The 17,129-nt window shown below is 41.0% G+C and overlaps 1 protein-coding gene across 1 annotated transcript in view; it reads left to right on the forward strand.

Annotated features, from left to right (window-relative positions):
• pds5b (PDS5 cohesin associated factor B) overlaps positions 1 to 16,671 on the forward strand; it is a 36,349-nt gene extending 19,678 nt beyond the window's left edge. The window contains exons 10-35 of the mRNA XM_047379022.1: positions 1,361 to 1,455; positions 1,667 to 1,812; positions 1,979 to 2,130; positions 3,591 to 3,704; positions 3,800 to 3,881; positions 3,987 to 4,035; positions 4,780 to 4,919; positions 5,022 to 5,137; positions 5,236 to 5,341; positions 5,426 to 5,586; positions 5,788 to 5,911; positions 6,032 to 6,190; positions 6,334 to 6,402; positions 6,552 to 6,688; positions 6,870 to 6,993; positions 7,354 to 7,558; positions 7,737 to 7,851; positions 10,514 to 10,646; positions 10,752 to 10,871; positions 11,402 to 11,464; positions 11,557 to 11,702; positions 11,929 to 12,001; positions 13,907 to 14,325; positions 14,428 to 14,508; positions 15,695 to 15,794; positions 15,889 to 16,671. Of these exons, the coding sequence (XP_047234978.1) occupies positions 1,361 to 1,455; positions 1,667 to 1,812; positions 1,979 to 2,130; positions 3,591 to 3,704; positions 3,800 to 3,881; positions 3,987 to 4,035; positions 4,780 to 4,919; positions 5,022 to 5,137; positions 5,236 to 5,341; positions 5,426 to 5,586; positions 5,788 to 5,911; positions 6,032 to 6,190; positions 6,334 to 6,402; positions 6,552 to 6,688; positions 6,870 to 6,993; positions 7,354 to 7,558; positions 7,737 to 7,851; positions 10,514 to 10,646; positions 10,752 to 10,871; positions 11,402 to 11,464; positions 11,557 to 11,702; positions 11,929 to 12,001; positions 13,907 to 14,325; positions 14,428 to 14,508; positions 15,695 to 15,794; positions 15,889 to 15,921 (3,262 nt within the window). The 3' untranslated portion in view covers positions 15,922 to 16,671. The remainder of the gene's footprint in view (positions 1 to 1,360; positions 1,456 to 1,666; positions 1,813 to 1,978; positions 2,131 to 3,590; positions 3,705 to 3,799; positions 3,882 to 3,986; positions 4,036 to 4,779; positions 4,920 to 5,021; positions 5,138 to 5,235; positions 5,342 to 5,425; positions 5,587 to 5,787; positions 5,912 to 6,031; positions 6,191 to 6,333; positions 6,403 to 6,551; positions 6,689 to 6,869; positions 6,994 to 7,353; positions 7,559 to 7,736; positions 7,852 to 10,513; positions 10,647 to 10,751; positions 10,872 to 11,401; positions 11,465 to 11,556; positions 11,703 to 11,928; positions 12,002 to 13,906; positions 14,326 to 14,427; positions 14,509 to 15,694; positions 15,795 to 15,888) is intronic.
• Positions 16,672 to 17,129: the final 458 nt, after the last annotated feature.

Genomic DNA, 17,129 nt, shown 5'->3' on the forward strand with positions numbered 1-17,129 from the left:
TGAGTGAGTGAAGTTCATCTGTGCGTAGGTTATTTTCAGTCTAAATACGGTCGTTCTATAAAGACCTTGTGGTTTGTTAAGCCCCTTTTCTGTTAGTACTCAACTCGGCTCGGTTCGGCTCTACGCGGTTTGTCTCGTTTTTCGTTACAGTTGAGTACCATCTTAATGTGGATGGGATCGTCAATAGCAAGTCCGAAGAACTGTGTGTGACACAAACACAACAACAGCGGAGGACCTGCTGCTCAGCCTGTGGCTGTTGCCAGAATCAGGGTGAAAGAAGAGCCAGAGAAAATTGTAAACAGCAAAACGAAACACTCTAGATCAGTAGAAAAGGGTACGAGCTAGATGACGTGTAAGGTTTAGCTAAAGCTACCTAATTCTAGTTTACTATAGTGGTCATAGACACAATAAGCCCAGCGTACAGCGGTTTACCGGTTGAAGATATTCGTTTTTAAAATAAGCTGCGGCTACTGACGCCACCGCCTACCCAATCAGTGATCGTCAGTCTTCTGACGTTAAGTTTTCAGCACAAATCGGCATGGCTGGAAACGCATCAAACCAGGTGCTAAAAATAGTAACTGTACCACTACCGTGAAAGACGAGTAGACCCATACCGAACCAGGCCGCGTAGGGACTAATGGAAAGGGGGCATTAGAGGACAGTAATGACCAAACAGCATCATGAAGACCAAGGATCCCACCCGGGCAGGCTGGAGATAAAGATGTTGTGAAGTTTAAATCAGGTTGTTTTTTTTTTGCAGTTCGGCATAAGCCAGAACAAACATGCAAAACACTGTATGGCATGAAACTAGCACTGCACACCACCCTGAACATAACGTGGTGGCAGGATCATGCTGAGGGGATGTCGTTTTTTTTTCAGGTTAGAGTTGATGGGAAAATGACCGGATATAAATACAAGACAATCTTCTAAAGAAATCTGTCAAACGCTGCAGAAAACGTTAGACTGGGAGGGCGTACCCTAAAAGCCTTGCAGCTGTAATTTTAGTAAAAGAGACCATCACATAAAATCCCAGTAAAACACATTGAAGTTTGTGGTTGGAACATGTCAATAAATGCGAAAGAGAGAGAGAAATATGTCTACTTTTTGAAGGGAATGATGTAATTAGTGAAATAATTTCACTTTCAAGTGTGGTTTTTCTCCAAGATCCCTTCTTTTTTCCTGGAAATTGCATTTCCATGTAATGATGAAGCAAATAATAGTGAATGCTTTCTCTGGAGCTGGTTTCTGCCTCTGATATGAATTTGTTGGGGGAGAAACTTCTCTTGACCTGTAGATTCATTGCCACGTCTGTACATCTGTTGATTTTAACATTAATTAGTATTATTATTTTTCCCAAAAGGTTTAATGACATCCACGTTCCTATCAGACTGGAGTGTGTGAAGTTTGCGAGTCACTGTCTCATGAACCACCCAGACCTGGCCAAAGACCTCACAGGTAAACTTGCTAGATTGTACACATGTTTATGAAGTTGGATGTTTTCGATTTGTAATTTTGAATTTAAACCTGCTTACTTGTTTAACCATCTCAGAAATTTACAAGTTGCTCTTATAAAAAAAAAAAAAGTCAAATGTTTATTTGGAAACATTCGGAAGAATTTCAGTGATAATATTTTGCTGTTCTCATTTGTTTCTGTTTTCTTCCCCAGAATATTTGAGGGTCAGATCACATGACCCCGAGGAGGCCATCCGCCATGACGTCATCGTCTCTATAGTAACTGCGGCTAAGAAAGACCTGTCCCTTGTCAATGATGCGTTATTAAATATTGTAAAGGAGAGAACCTTGGACAAGAGAGTAAGTCTGAAAATATCCACGTTAGTTTTAATTTGGGTCTTGTTAGAAGCTGCTGTTGGTTGGACTTTGTGATATTTTATATGCGTTGAAACTTTGCTGCTAAAATTCACACCTTACCAGTCGCAGTATTTAGAAACGTCCTTTGCTTCTGTCCTGCTTTCTTCAGTGGCGTGTTCGTAAGGAAGCCATGATGGGCCTAGCATCTATTTACAGGAAGTACTCGCTACAAGGAGAGGGTGGGCGGGAAGCCTCTAAGCAGATATCCTGGATTAAAGACAAACTGCTCCATATCTACTACCAGAACAGCATTGATGACAGGTATGATTATTTCCGTGTGTTCATATAAAAAATGCAGGGTTCCTTCCCAGTCTGGAAAAGTATGGAATTTTATGTAAGTGTTTATATGGGAAAAGAAAATGGAGTATGGATAAATATTTGTATTTTATAAAAGCTGCATGCATATAGCTGTCTTTCTTTTTGCTGTCCTTCCATCTATCCATTTTTTTCTCCATCCTAACCATCCAACCCTTTGTCTCTCCATCCATTAGTTTCCCTGTCTGTCCGTCCATGCGTTTGTTTATCCATGCAGCCATCCATTAGTTTGTCCACGTGTCTGTCTGTTCATCTGTGTTCATTGTCCATCCATCTCCTTCCTTCCTTGTTTGCTTTCTTCCTTCTGTCCTCACTTGCTTTTTTCCTTCCTTGCTTTCTTGCTTCCTTTCTTCTTTGCTTGCTTCCTTTCTTCTTTGCTTGCTTCCTTTCTTCTTTGCTTGCTTCCTTTCTTCTTTGCTTGCTTCCTTTCTTCTTTGCTTGTTTTTTGACTTCCTTGCCTGATTCCTGTTTCCTGTTTGAACAGGTTCCACGTTTAAAGCCTCACCTGTGGAAGTATCTGCTGTAGATTTAAAATGAACTTTTTTGTTTATACTTTTTCTGAAAACAGGACTGAAAACTCGAGAAAATTGAGTCTGTAAAACATGTGTAGGAACCCTGAAAACTAAAAAAGGAAACTTCAGAATTTCATTTTGGGATTGTCATCGTACTCGCGTTTAGAACAGAAATTAAATCAATTTTTCACAAATGTTTTTCCTAAACCATTGTAATCAGGAAATATTCAGATATAAATCTTGTTTTAAAGTCATAGAGCAAAGCTTTTTTTCATCACTAGAGGTGAAATAACATAACAGAGGAAATGAAAGTTTGATCATGTAACAGTAGCCTCCAGACCTCCTAATGAAAGCAGTACCACAGATATAGCAGAATTTAATGAAGTTATGTCCTCGTGTTACTCTTTCGTTTTTTTGAACAGGCAGAAGGCGGAACTGCAGCATCACCTACTTAAAATAAAGCATCACATGCATTATTCTTGATCCTCCTACACATGTTCAGCATAGAGCGCATACCTCTGTGGGTTGTTCGGTCATTTAGATTTAGGAAGGAAAGTAGGAGAAAAACCTTTCTGTGTTGAGACCACAGAACAAATGACTGTTGAGTTATCATTTACATCGCTGCTGCAGGAGAGCGGATCAGCTGCCAACAGGTTTGTGGTAAAGAGGGAGATTCTGCTGACGTTCAGCAGCTCAATGACGTTTGTGGCAGAAATTCTTCCTTAATGCAAAAATTGAACAAGTTGACTTTATCATATTTTAAACTCCAGTTGTTTTGCTGGAGTTATATTTTATTAACCTAATTTATATGGTTTTATTTGACTTTATCTTAGTTTTTTTCAGAGCACGTCACTTTAAAATCAAAATCCTAAAACTGATTTCTTTTGCCCTCAGGTTGCTGGTGGAACGGGTTTTTGCCCAGTATATGGTTCCTTTCAACCTGGAAACCACTGAGAGAATGAAGTGTCTCTACTACCTTTATGCTACATTAGACACCAATGCTGTCAAGTAAGTATTTTTAAGTTACTTTGTGAAAACTTAAATACTTACCTTGTTCCTTACGCACTTCAACATTGCTCTTTTTCTTCATGTCTCCATTACAGAGCTTTAAATGAGATGTGGAAGTGCCAGAACATGCTAAGAAATCATGTCAAAGACTTGCTGGACCTGATCAAAAAGCCCAAGGTACCTCTGATTGATCAACATTATAGAATACCATCTGCTGATCTCCTTTTTCTGCTCTGTGTTTCTGAAGCATGCTTTTTGTTCCTCTTCTTCAATTTGTTGCAGTCGGAAGCATCCAGTAAGGCTGTATTTGCCAAAGTCATGGTGATCACAAGTATGTCATCTAACTTACAAATCTGTACTGCAATAGGTTGTTCGCAGTGATGTCCCAAAAACGATGACATTTGTGTTCTGTCCCATTTTCTGTGATACTTCTAAATACAATCCAGCGTAACCATTTATCTTCATAAGCTGCCTAATTAGTATTTCTGTATAAATCCAGCTGCTCTATGAAGGTCTAGATGTTTGTTAAAGCAAACAGTATTATAAAGACCAGAAAACACAGCAGATCAAGTCAGAACCTCTCAAGCTTTGAGGTTTTTACTGAGCACTGTTCCATCTATTCTCTGAAAATACCTAAACATCCACAGCTCAGGAAGGAAAATCTTTCTCCAGAACAACTGGTTCACTAATCTGGTCTTATTGACAGAGTGGTAAGAAGAAAGCCACTTTTGACAGAATGCAAAAGGAAGTCCTGTATGCAGGGTGCCACAAGCCATGTAGGAGACACTGCAAACACGTGGAAGATGAGACCAAAAAACCTCTGGCCTACATCCAAAACGCTATGTGTGGTGGAAAACAGATACCACACATCACACATCGAATTGCAAATATGTCAGTCTCTTGTAGGGGTGCACTAATTGCAATTTTCTAGCCAGTCACAGATTACCGATCTTTAAAAAGCCTGACCTGCTAATTCCAGTCAACATATCCTCAAATGAAATAGGATGATTTACTGCTTTTGTTTCAGGTCTACTTCATGCTTTAAAACAGTCTTTGTGTGTTTGTGTGTGTGTAGGAAACCTTCCAGACCCGGGCAAAGCGCAGGACTTTGTGAAGAAGCTGGCTCAGGTCCTGGAGGATGACGAGCGGATAAGGGATCAGTTGGAAACCTTGGTCAGCCCCACCTGCTCCTGCAAGCAGGCTGAAGTCTGTGTGGTGAGTATTAAAAAGACCCCAGAAAGGTCTGGAACTGTTTTCCTGCCCTAGGTTTTTATAATACTCTCATTTTATGTGTCTATTATTTCTCATCTTCATCAGCGAGACATCACTAAAAAGCTTGGTAGCCCCAAGCAACCCAGCAATCCGTTCCTGGAAATGGTGAAATTCCTGTTGGAGCGGATTGCTCCGGTACACATCGACACGGAGTCCATCAGGTACAGCGTTGGGAAAACACAGCTTCGCATCATTTAACAAGAAAATGGCGAGAGAAACATTTAATTTCTCATTTTTATCTCTGCATTCATCTGCCCAGTGCTTTAATAAAACAGGTGAACAAATCTATAGATGGGACGGCTGACGACGAGGAGGAGGGTGTTCCTACTGACGAGGCCATTAGGGCCGGACTGGAGCTGCTGAAGGTAAAAACTCAAACATCAGCACATTTTAAATGAAAACTATTTCTACTCTAACTTTTAATTAACATGTTTTTGTTTCCTAAACAGGTGTTGTCCTTCACACACCCAGTGTCATTCCACTCTGCAGAGACGTTCGAGTCTTTGTTGGGCTGTCTGAAGATGGATGATGAAAAAGTGGCAGAAGCTGCCCTGCAGATCTTCAAGAACACAGGCAACAAAATGGAAGAGAGTTTCCCTCACATCAAATCGTATGTTTTTATTTCCACAATTATGCTTTTTGTTGATGTTCTCACCTATAACTAAAGCCATGCAGTCCTGCTAGTTTGTTGTCATATAAATATGCTGCAGTTATTACAGAGAAACATGGACAGGATGTGCTGCTCCTTTGGTGACTTGAAATAATGCTTACATGCCTGTTTCTAATTGTGTTCTCCTGCTTCGCCTCCTAGTGTTTTGCTGCCGGTACTGCAAGCCAAAGCTAAGAGGGGCCCCCCTCGCCAGGCCAAGTATGCCATCCATTGCATCAATGCGATGTTCAGCAACAGGGACACACACTTTGCCCAAATTTTTGAGGTCAGTTGGTGCTTTACCTCCGTTCCATGTTTCTGTACAAAGTAAACTGGAATTACAAAACAACAGGACTGTTTCTCTTAAATAGGTCAAATATTCAAATGATTGTGTATTTTTTTCCAGCCTCTGCACAAAAGTCTGGACCCTGCTAACCTGGAGCAGCTCATCACTCCTTTGACCACTCTGGGTCATCTGGCCCAGCTGGCCCCAGAACAATTTGCTGCACCGCTAAAATCTCTAGTAGCTAACTTCATTGTGAAGGATCTGCTCATGAACGACAGGGTACAGATATATATTGTATGTTCCAGATCCACACAGCTTTCCTCCTTTTTGTTAAACCTTACTTGGAGGCCAGGCTACATTGTAACAGCAGTGTAAATAATAGTTTGTGACATAAGGTAATGGAAAGAATCTCTTATTTGCAGATCCCAGGCAAGAAAACAACCAAACTTTGGGTTTCTGATGACGAAGTGTCCCCAGAGACGATGGCTAAGGTCAGCGGTGAACCTCACTCTGTCCGTTATTTCTGTTGCTGAACAGTAGAATAGATGAGATGTATCAAATGATGGAAAACCTGCCATGTCAATGATGTATTTTGCTGCTTGTAGAAAAAGCTTTTCACCCTTTTACAACCTCCATTCAGATCCAGGGCATAAAGCTGATGGTGAGATGGCTACTGGGAGTGAAGAACAACCAGAGCAAATCAGGCAACTCCACCCTGAGGATGCTGACAGCTATTCTGCACAGCGATGGAGATCTAACTGAGCAGGGTAGGATGGGGTAAGTAAAGAAACCTATCGGTGGGCCCTTTTTAGAAATCGGAAGAAAGAGAGAATTGTTGTCTCTTTATCAGAAATGTAGAGAATTTTAATAAATGCTTTGGACCCTTATGCACATCTGTGGATGATTAAAGACACCCTTTCTTCCTCTTATCCCCGCTGCCTCCTTTTATTTTCCCCAGTAAACCAGACATGTCGCGGCTGCGGCTGGCGGCAGCGTGTGCTCTGCTGAAACTGGCACAGGAGCCCTGCTATCACGAAATCATCACCCTGGAGCAGTATCAGCTCTGTGCTCTCGTTATCAATGTAAGATCCTCCCCTGGACCTGATTGTCATGTAAAGGTCTCATTAGACTCTGGATTTTATTTTTTTTCATGGTTTACTATTTGAAAAACATTGCTTTGAAATTATGAAAACAGGTCAGATATGCCAAGTGTTTCTTGGGAGAATGGGAAATTTGATTGTACTTGCTTGATAATGTATAACTAGCCATCCACCTACCCATCCTCTGTTAAAGTATGTGTCATAAATCCATACAACGGGCCTGGAGAAGTGTCGACTTTTGACATGAAAAATGTGTAGGGACCTTGAAGTGCACGGTGTCATTTTTTCACCTGCATCCTGCTCCATTCCTAATCAACATTTTCATTTGTTACTTCTCTTCAGGACGAGTGCTACCAGGTGCGACAGTGTTTTGCCCAGAAGCTTCATCGGGGCCTCTGTCGCCTCCGTCTGCCTCTGGAGTACATGGCCGTGTTCGCTTTGTGTGCCAAGGACCCCGTCAAGGAGAGGAGAGCTCACGCTCGCCAGTGCCTGGTGAAAAATGTCAACATAAGACGAGAGTATCTGAAACAGCACGCGGCCATCAGTGGTAAAGAAATGAAATACTGTACATTTTTTACAGCAGATTTCTGGTTTTTTGGTGATTGCAGTCCAAAGCAACGTTAAATCCTACATTTTTAGCAACGCTTCAAAGTATACTTTTTTAAATGTGGTATTTTACTGACAAGGAAAGGGAAGTTGGTGTAATATTGATTGTGTTCCAACAGACAAGTTGTTGTCTCTTCTACCTGAGTATGTGGTGCCCTACACCATCCACCTTCTGGCCCATGACCCAGATTATGTGAAAGTGCAGGACATCGAGCAGCTGAAAGAAATCAAAGAGTAAGTCGGATTTGTTAAAACCATTAGTTATTGTTAAACTCGAATAATAAGTACAGGCATAACAGTTTTGTGTTAGTTGTTTTTGACGTTTATATGTAGCACGCTCCTCCGTTGTTATTATTATAATGCCATTATTATATGATCACACAACCCTGGTGAAAATGTGTTAAAAATCCTGAAATATTTATTTTATTTATCAGAATCAGCTTTATTGCCAAGTTCGTACATACAACAAACAAGGAATTTGACTCCGGTACTCTTTGCTCTCTGGGTTTCTTTTTTGTTTTTTTGCATTATAAGATATATTTATGCATATATCTTTATGTCCTTAAATACATATATACAATATACACATATACAAAGGTGCATTTGCAACATCTGTATGCTGTTGTTTTGTACTCTATTGAATGTTCATCAGAGAAACAGCCTGGGGGAAGAAACTGTCTCTGTGGCGGCTGGTTTTAGTGAACAGTGCTCTGTAGCGGCGACCTGAAGGTAAAACTCTAAACAGTTTATGTGCAGGGTGTGTGGGGTCTGCAGAGATTTTAGCAGCTCTTTTTCTGACCCTAGACCTGTATAAGTCCTGGATGAAGGGAAGGTCAGCCCTGATTATTCTCTCTGCAGTCCTGATTATTTGTTGCAGTCTGGACCTGTCCTGTTTTGTGGATGAGCCAAACCACACTGAGATGGATGAAGACAGGACAGATTGAATGATGGCAGGGTAGAAGATGACCAGCAGCTCCTGTGGAAGGTTGAACTTCTTGAGTTGCCTCAGGAAGTACAGTCTCTGCTGGGCCTTCTTCTAAACAGTGTCTATGTGTGAAGACCATCTCAGGTCCTCAGAGGTGGTGGTTCCTAAGAACCTGAAGTGGTCCACAGCTGACACGGTGTTGTTGAGGATGGTGAGGGGGGTGTATGGGGGTGGTGTTCTCCGAAAGTCCACCACAATTTCCACAGTCTTGAGTGGGTTGAGTTCAAGGTAGTTCTGACTACACCAGTGTACCAGCCGATCCACCTGCTGTCTGTATGCAGACTCATCACCGTCCTGGATCAGTCCAATGACAGTGGTGTCGTCTGCAAACTTAAGGAGCTTCACGGACGAATCCGATGAGGTGCAGTCATTTGTATACAGAGAGAAGAGGAGTGGGGATAGAACACACCCCTGGGGGGCACCAGTACTTATTGATCTGGATCGGGAGAAGATGCTCCCCAGTCTCACCTGCTGCTGTCGGTCCGTCAGGAAGCTGTTGATCCACTGACAGGTGGAGGCTGGGACGTTGAGCTGGGTGAGCTTCTGGTGGAGGATGTCTGGTTTGATGGTGTTGAAGGCCGAGCTGAAGTCCTTACAGGAAAGAAATGTTCTTATGATAATAAAATGTTCTGTAATTGGGAGCCCCATTTTTGACATTTACCAGTGTCAGAACCTTTTATTAGTAATGTGATGTGAAACAAGGCCAGTTTCTCTTCAAAATGGGGAAAAAACAAGAGAACATGCCATAAGTCTAAGGCAGCTGTGTGCTGATCTTCATAAGTCAGGAAACTGCTAAAAGAAAATACAATAACTTCTCCTAAATGTGCCCATTTCAACAGTCGGGGCAATAATTGGATAATTGGTTTTAAAGCAAGTAGAACTGTGACAAACAAGACTAAACGGGGACCTGAGTTTATTCTGCCACCACACAGTTAGGAGGAAGGTATGAGAGGAAAGGAAGATGTCCTTATTTCTCCTAAGAGAACTACAGCGAAGGGTGGCATCTTGGAGTCTCCAGGTTTCTGTGTGAATTTATTTTAAGTAGAGCTGCACAATATATTAAATCCTGCTCATGATTGCATTATAATTGTGTGCATCATCGCAATCAAAGAAGACTGCCTACTTACAATATGTGATAGGCTGTTACATTTTAAGTGCGGTGCGTTCACGGTCTGTACATAAACTTATCGGGCCTTCAGGTGGACTCTTAACTACTCTTGATGTCCACATCTGATATTTATTTTTAGTAGTTGAGATGCGTAAGCTCACAGAGTGTTGGGGAAAGATGCTGTAATGTTGATGAATGTTGCTATGATGATTTCAGGTAAATAAACAGATACTTGACTAAAAGGTGTTAATTTTGTTAAAAGCCAAGTAGTAAAAATGAAATCAACAACATGGAAAATGTTGCATGTGGTCACATCTGCTGCTTTGGCAATGGAAGAGCTTAATTGTACTTAAAACAAGCATCGCGTATATTATTGGCATATAGAGCTGAAATGAGTAGTACTTCTATAGTTAGCTAATACTTGTTGCTGTCCATGCAGTTCTTCCGGATATTGCTAAATATGTTGCGTATAGTGACATCCCAACCACTGTAGATACGCAATATGTTGTCCAAACAACAATATACTTTACTGATATCGTGGAGCCCTAGTTTTAAGACTTTTGTGCACATTGGTACTAGGAGTGTGAATATTATTGCATTGTGCTGGATGAGCCTGTAGCTGATTGTCTTTTACTTGAAGGGAATGCACCTTTGTTGGATGTAACAGAGGGATGCAGGTAGAATTGAACTTTTTCCGTCTAATAAATACAGCATTCACGGTTCCAAAATTGAAGACATATGTAGGAAAGTTTTATCTTAAACTGTAAGGTCTGTGCATTTATGTCTGTTTCCTCCCTCTCTAGAGCTTTGTGGTTCGTCCTTGAAATTATCATGGCCAAGAATGAGAACAACAGCCACGCATTCATCAGGAAAATGGTGGAAAATATCAAGCAAACAAAAGACGCCCAAGCCCCTAATGATCCTAAAACTAATGAGGTGAAAATTAGTTTTTTTCCAATCTTAATGAAATATATTCATCATTGATAAATTATTTGTTTCTGGGGCATTTTGTTGACCAACCGCTTGCCTCTCCTGTTTTAGAAACTCTACACCGTCTGTGACGTAGCCATGCACATCATCATGTCAAAGAGCACCACCTACAGCCTGGAGTCTCCCAAAGACCCTGTGCTGCCTTCATGCTTCTTCACCAAACCAGACAAGGTCAGGGACTCATGGATCTATGAAAAAGTCCAGAGTTTGATTTATTTTCACTCAGAATAATTATAGAAAATTGAGTATAGAGAAAAATTTGTGTTTCCAGTCTATTTTTGTTTCCCATTATCTAAAAGATAAGAATAATTGCTACATCATGCAACTTGTTGTTTTTATTCAACATATTACTAATTTTGAGTTACAAACCGATAAAGACACGTTTAAAAACCAGAAAAGAGCAATTTCACAGTTGTTGTGACATCATTTTATCTTTTTACTCCAAGGTTTTAAACTGGATGTCAGATTCTTAAACTGGGTTTTGTTTACAGGCCAAACTGTTGAAATAAATATATGGTGATGTAAATGTTCTCTGTTTAGTTTAGGATAATCAAGTCCTTATTTTCCTCCAGATGCATTAAACCCCAGTGAAACAAACTTTTACCAACATTGAATCATTTCTTATAACGAGTTGTAGAAATGAGGACAACTGCTTTACTCACACAAGTCTGCTCTCATACTCACATCTCGTCCTGTTTCAGAATTTTAGCAACACTAAAAATTACCTTCCTCAAGAGATGAAAGCATTCTTCACACCAGGAAAAGTAAGTTTGCTGAAGCCTTTAGCTCCCTGTTACCTTCACGTTTTTATTTGTATTCAAGCCAAACCATTTTCATTTCTTCCTTCCATCTTCAGCCCAAGTCGGCGAATGTTTTGGGTGCAGTAAACAAGCCGCTCTCATCGGCGGGTAAACAGCTCCAGAGCAAAGCCTCTCGTATGGAAACGACCAGCAACCACGACTCCTCGCCCAATCCGAGCTCCCCGCAGCGCAGCAAAACCAGGTATAGCGCATGAAAACCAGAATGTTACTTTGTGCAAGCTCTTTAAACTTTAGATTTCATACTGCACTAAAACCTTTTTACCAGCTTTTAGGCTAACCGAATATAAACTAGTGCCAATATCAACCTGCAGACAACTTAAAAACAAGTTTTGTTTCTTTGCAATTTTAGAAATATTTCTTTTTTTTTTTTTGTTGCATATAAGCTGACCTGTTGCTGTTTTTTCCAGGCATGACAGCACAGAAATGGATCATAGTGAAAACGAAGACTTCAGCCTGAAGATATCAGACAGTGTTGACAAGGTACGGTCCAGAAATTTATACAGATTGCTGGAAATGTCTACAATTTTAAGGCTGAAAAGTAGAAATTTTTAGATCATTTGTAGGAATCCAGTCTGGCAGAACTTTTATTTTTATACTTGCTGGGTTTGCTAAAAAAAAAAATACCACCCATGACAATAATAAAATGCCCGTGCAAAAATAAAAAAATGAAATTATTTTAAGGCGGCTGCATCAATAAACACGTGATCTGAAGTTACACAGTAGCTCAGAAGTAGAAAGGCACGTTGCTGGGATCCAGTTAAGTGATGTCAGCTGTAAAAACCCTGTTTTAGTCTTTGAAGCCGCTGTGCAAACACCGGCTGGACCAAGTCGACAGGATGAGCAAATATAAACTCGCCGCCAGTCTCAAAACCAATTGCAAACACATCTTTTTTGGTTATAAATCTCCCCTCTGAGGAATGTGAAACAGTAAGATGTATCGGGAGTTCGTTTCAAGCCCATCAATGCAGCAGTTTTTTTTTCTTTTTACCACGTCCTGTCCGGCAGAGTAGCGCTTAGAAGTTGTCTGAGTGCCAAGGAAAAGCTCAACAGATTTACTTTAACAAGTGGAGCTTGACAACTAACGCTTTAAAGCTCTGCTATATATATATATATATATATATATATATATATATATATATATATATATATATATATATATAAAAGAGAGAAGCTTTATTAGAAACTGCTTTGGGATTATTTTAATTGTTACGGAGCTGGAAACGAAAAGGAAAAAATAAGAAGCACGAAAGAAAGAGGTAAGGCGAGAAGGAGAAAAGAATGGAGGAGAGAAAGAAGGATGGAAGAGAATACAAGATAACACCCTGTTTGCTTCTGCACCTGTAGAAACATTTATATTAAAAGCTTTTTTACCAAAAAGTGCACGGTACTTATGAATGCAAGATGTATTTAGTGGTAAATGTGGCTCAATATAGAACATTTGTGTATCTGTTAATACCTTAATCTAAACACCTGTGGGTCTGAGTGTGAGCGCGCTTGTGTATACAACGTGTCTCCATTAAAAAATATGCAATAGGGACTGCGAGGAGCCACAGACCCGCCCCTCTGGACCTGGGACAGATATGAAGGAAATCCGAGCCATAGACATCTATAGGCCAGCCCCAGCCTTCGCCCACAAGCGCAACAGGGCAGACACCACCGAGCACCGCGCCCACAACCAAACCCGACACCACACCAAGACCGGACAAACTCCTCTGGCAAGAGGTCCCCAGCAAGGGGCAATCACCCGGGGCCAACGTCCCCCACACGCCCCCCGCAATTACACAAACACACCACATCACCGCCACTGTAATGATAGCCCAGGGAGAAACGTTATCCAGCTCAGCTCTACCATCGCTGCTCAGACGATTCAAATACCGGTGACGCATCCCCCACCCCACACGCGCCAGCCCCTTCACACACACACACCCCCGACATGAAAAAATTATACTTGGGAAGAAAAACAAATAATCACAAAATTATTGTCAGTTTATCAGCCTTCCTATTATCTACTGAAGTCCTGTTCTCTCTCAGCCTCAATGAACCAGACATGTTTTTGAACAAAATCCTTTTAAGAGCTTCTTGGGTCTTTTGTGCTTCCTTTCATGTCATTTTAAACACCCAAGAGATAGTAAAACTGGCTAAATTTGAGTAATTTGTTTTCCGCAGTAATAACTTTTTCTGCAAACTCGGTGCTGATGAGATATGGTGGAGGAAAATATCAAATTTATATTATCTGCATGGCCAATCACAAACAGCTTTTTCAGAGGGGTGTGAGGTTAATTTCAGAATTACAAAATATACCTAGTTTAACTCCTGGATGATTTCTGTTGTATCTTAAGTTGGCCTTATCTGCCACAGCTTCAAAAAGACTCTGTTGTCCTATAGGAAATAGAGAAGCCCCGCGGCCGTAAACGCGGTGTGGCATCCAGTGACGACCAGGAGAGCAAGCCAAAGCGCGGACGCAAGAGGACGTCTGCCAACACCACCACAGCAGCTGAGTCAGAGGACCAGTGGGATGAGGACAACCGGCCAGAGGACGAACAGAACAGCCCACCTAAAAAAGGACGCAGGGGGCGACCCCCTAAGTCCGCCACTTCCAACCAGGAAACGCCTGCAAAGGGGAGGCGGGGCCGAAAAAAGGCAGCACCTCCGCCAGAGGAAGATGACGAAGAGAACGAGGAGGAGGAAGAAGAGGAGAGGGTGGATGAGGAGGACGAGGATGATGGGGATGACAAGAGTAGTGAAAACATGGAAGTGAAACCTAAGGGAGGAAGGCAAGTCAGGACGCCACGAAGGACACAAGGGTACAAGCTCCTCATGCACGTAGATAATTTGATTCATCCTCACCATCACACTCTGTGAACTCTTCGCAATTTGTTTAACTACAAAATCGTTTCGTCCAGTAGCTCAGAGTCTGCAGAGTCCACGCCACAGAAGAGGAGAGGACGTCCGCCTAAATCAGCTCAGCCAGCAGCAAAGAAACCAACGTAAGGTTCACATCATTTCATTCTTTCAAACAGAGATTACTTTCACAGAAGCTACGAAGCAACAGCTTGAACAAAACTATTTACTGACTGCGGTTAGAATAATGGCTGCTATTAAAATTCTTTGTGGAATATTAAAACAGACAAGTCTGAAAGAAAATACTGCAGGAAAGTTAGATCTTTGCACATTCTTCTGTCAGAATCCTCTAAAGAAATCGGTATTTTTAATGGATCGGTGTGAGCTGTTCCAGCTTCTGGTGGGTGAGAGGTTGCTACAACAAAAGCAAATAGGTCTGTCTCATACCACTTTGCAGATTTCCATGTCTGCACATGATGCCTTATCTTCATAGACCTTCACTACCATACAAAAGCAGTCATATTGTTTAAATTTCCCCTTTTTACATTTTGACTCCTTACAACCACATACTTTGTGTTTTATTGGGATTTCATGTGCTAGCTAGACCAACACTAACTGTGAAAAGAATTTAAACGATGTGTTTTTTAAAGTAGTTTGACAAAAAAAAGTCCTAAAAGTACAGCATACATTTGTATTCAATGATTTTAGTTCTGCAATTCTTCCACATATTGCCTGTGTCCTCTACGTGGCTGGTCTCAAACTGCAAATTGGACTTCTTATGGCTTTTTCCTTGCCACTCTTCTACAAAGGCCAGATTGGTGGAATGCTTGACTTACAGTTGTCCTTTCGACATCTTCTCCCACCTTGACTGTTGATCTCTGCAGATGAGGAATTGAAAAGTACTTAGATATTCCCTAAGATGTTCAATGCTTGGAATAATGTTTTATAACCTAACCCTGCTTTAGTGCTAACCTGTCTGCTGTGTCCCTTGGCCTCCATGATGCTGTTTATTCACTAATGTTCTCTAAAAAGCCTCTGAGGCCTTCACAGAACAGCTGGATTTATACTATGCACAGGTAGACGTCTAGAGGTTGTATTAGATTTTATTTAGAGATATCAGAGTAAAGGGGACTTTGTTTAATGTTCCTTTCACTGCACAATTGTGCTGCTTTGTGTTGGTCTAGCAAATAAAATCACAATACAGCACATTGAAGATTATGGTTGTACCATGATAGAAGATGAAGTGATGTGAATACTTTAGCGAGACACTTTCTGGATCAGCTCCACCTCACTATTTTTATGCATCACGTGTCCGGTCTGTGGGGTTTTCAGGCGTGGAGGGCGATCGAAAGCTGTCGCTGCTAAAGATGACTCCGAGGAAGAAGAGGAGGAGGAGGAGGAGGAAGAGCAGGACGATGAGCCAGCACCAAGGGTACTTCTTCAAATGCAGACTTCAATAAGCTCTGGATCATATTTCAGTACCATAACTTTCATTTTCATCTTTTCTTTCATTTTCCTTCCTCCAGGGTCGCAAAAAAACAGCTGGGCGAAGAAGATGAGCTGTAGTGGGGGGATAAAAGACAACATGTCTGATGAAGTCAAGGAGGAAAGACCATGTGGACATTAAACTTTTTAAACTTTTCATATGCTGACGCTCCTACTGTTACACCCGTGTACGCTCTTGCATATACCACATGCACACTACATCAGAACATCTGCATCGTCAGCTGTGGATCGTTGCTTCGTGTCGCATTGTGATGATGTTTGCCACATTAGGTAGAAATAATTTTAACAGGAAAACAACAAAAAAATCACTCTTGTAAATAGTTTTCTGTCTGTTTCATGTTCTGCTGTTGTGTTTGATGCTGACTGGGGGGATGCTGTCAAGGCTTTTCCCGCTATTATTAAAATGTTTCCATTAAAACAATATTATCAAACTTCCCAATGTTCCTGCTCTTTAAAAAGAAAAAAAAATCTGAGTTTACCCCTCGACCTTTTTGTGACGGTATTTGTCATTTTACTGTTAATGAAAATGTTTTTGTTTACAGCTATGTATATTAATACTTTTTTTTTTCTTTTTTTTTTACCATGGATAAAATACTTTAAAAAATGATCCAAATGTAGAGTTGCTTCTGGATGTTAATGTAGTGTTTAATTTTTAGATTTGTTCTCACTGCTAGAAGGAAGTCCTGAGCAGCCGTGGTTGTCGTGTTCGTCACTGCTGATTTCACTTGGCTTCACATCCACCCAGTCACATCCTCCGTTGTATCAATATGATTCTCTATAAAACCTGAAATGTTTGAATTGTTTTTATTTTGTTTCAGTGTCGTACATCTCCTTACTTTGATATTCTGCTGTGATGACTGCGTTAAAGCTAACCTACACTGGACAAAACTTTGCAAATCGTGGTTGGCATTTAATGTGTCTGAGTTACTGTGAAGTTTTAATGAAATCCAACCTAAATCAGAAGGAAAGACACCGGTCTATGAAAGGTATTGTTTTAAATGACACAGCCAACACTTAACTTTTCATACCTTGCAGGGTGACGTCTAAAACGTCAATATTTAATATTAGAGAAATGGTGATGGTTCCTGCCAAATGGTGTGTACCATTTATGGCTAGTGTTGGAGTTGTCCTTCTAAACTCCTGCCTGTTCGTTTATTTGGTCAAAGCATCTTAATTCTGCACGAGAGAAACTAAACTTAAATGTCTAAGAAAACAAAACACGGACAAGAGGTTGAAGCTGATTCACCCGGCCAGGGAAGAG

Source organism: Girardinichthys multiradiatus, chromosome 11 (assembly GCF_021462225.1).
Source record: "Girardinichthys multiradiatus isolate DD_20200921_A chromosome 11, DD_fGirMul_XY1, whole genome shotgun sequence".
In the NCBI taxonomy this organism is placed as follows: Eukaryota; Metazoa; Chordata; class Actinopteri; order Cyprinodontiformes; family Goodeidae; genus Girardinichthys; species Girardinichthys multiradiatus.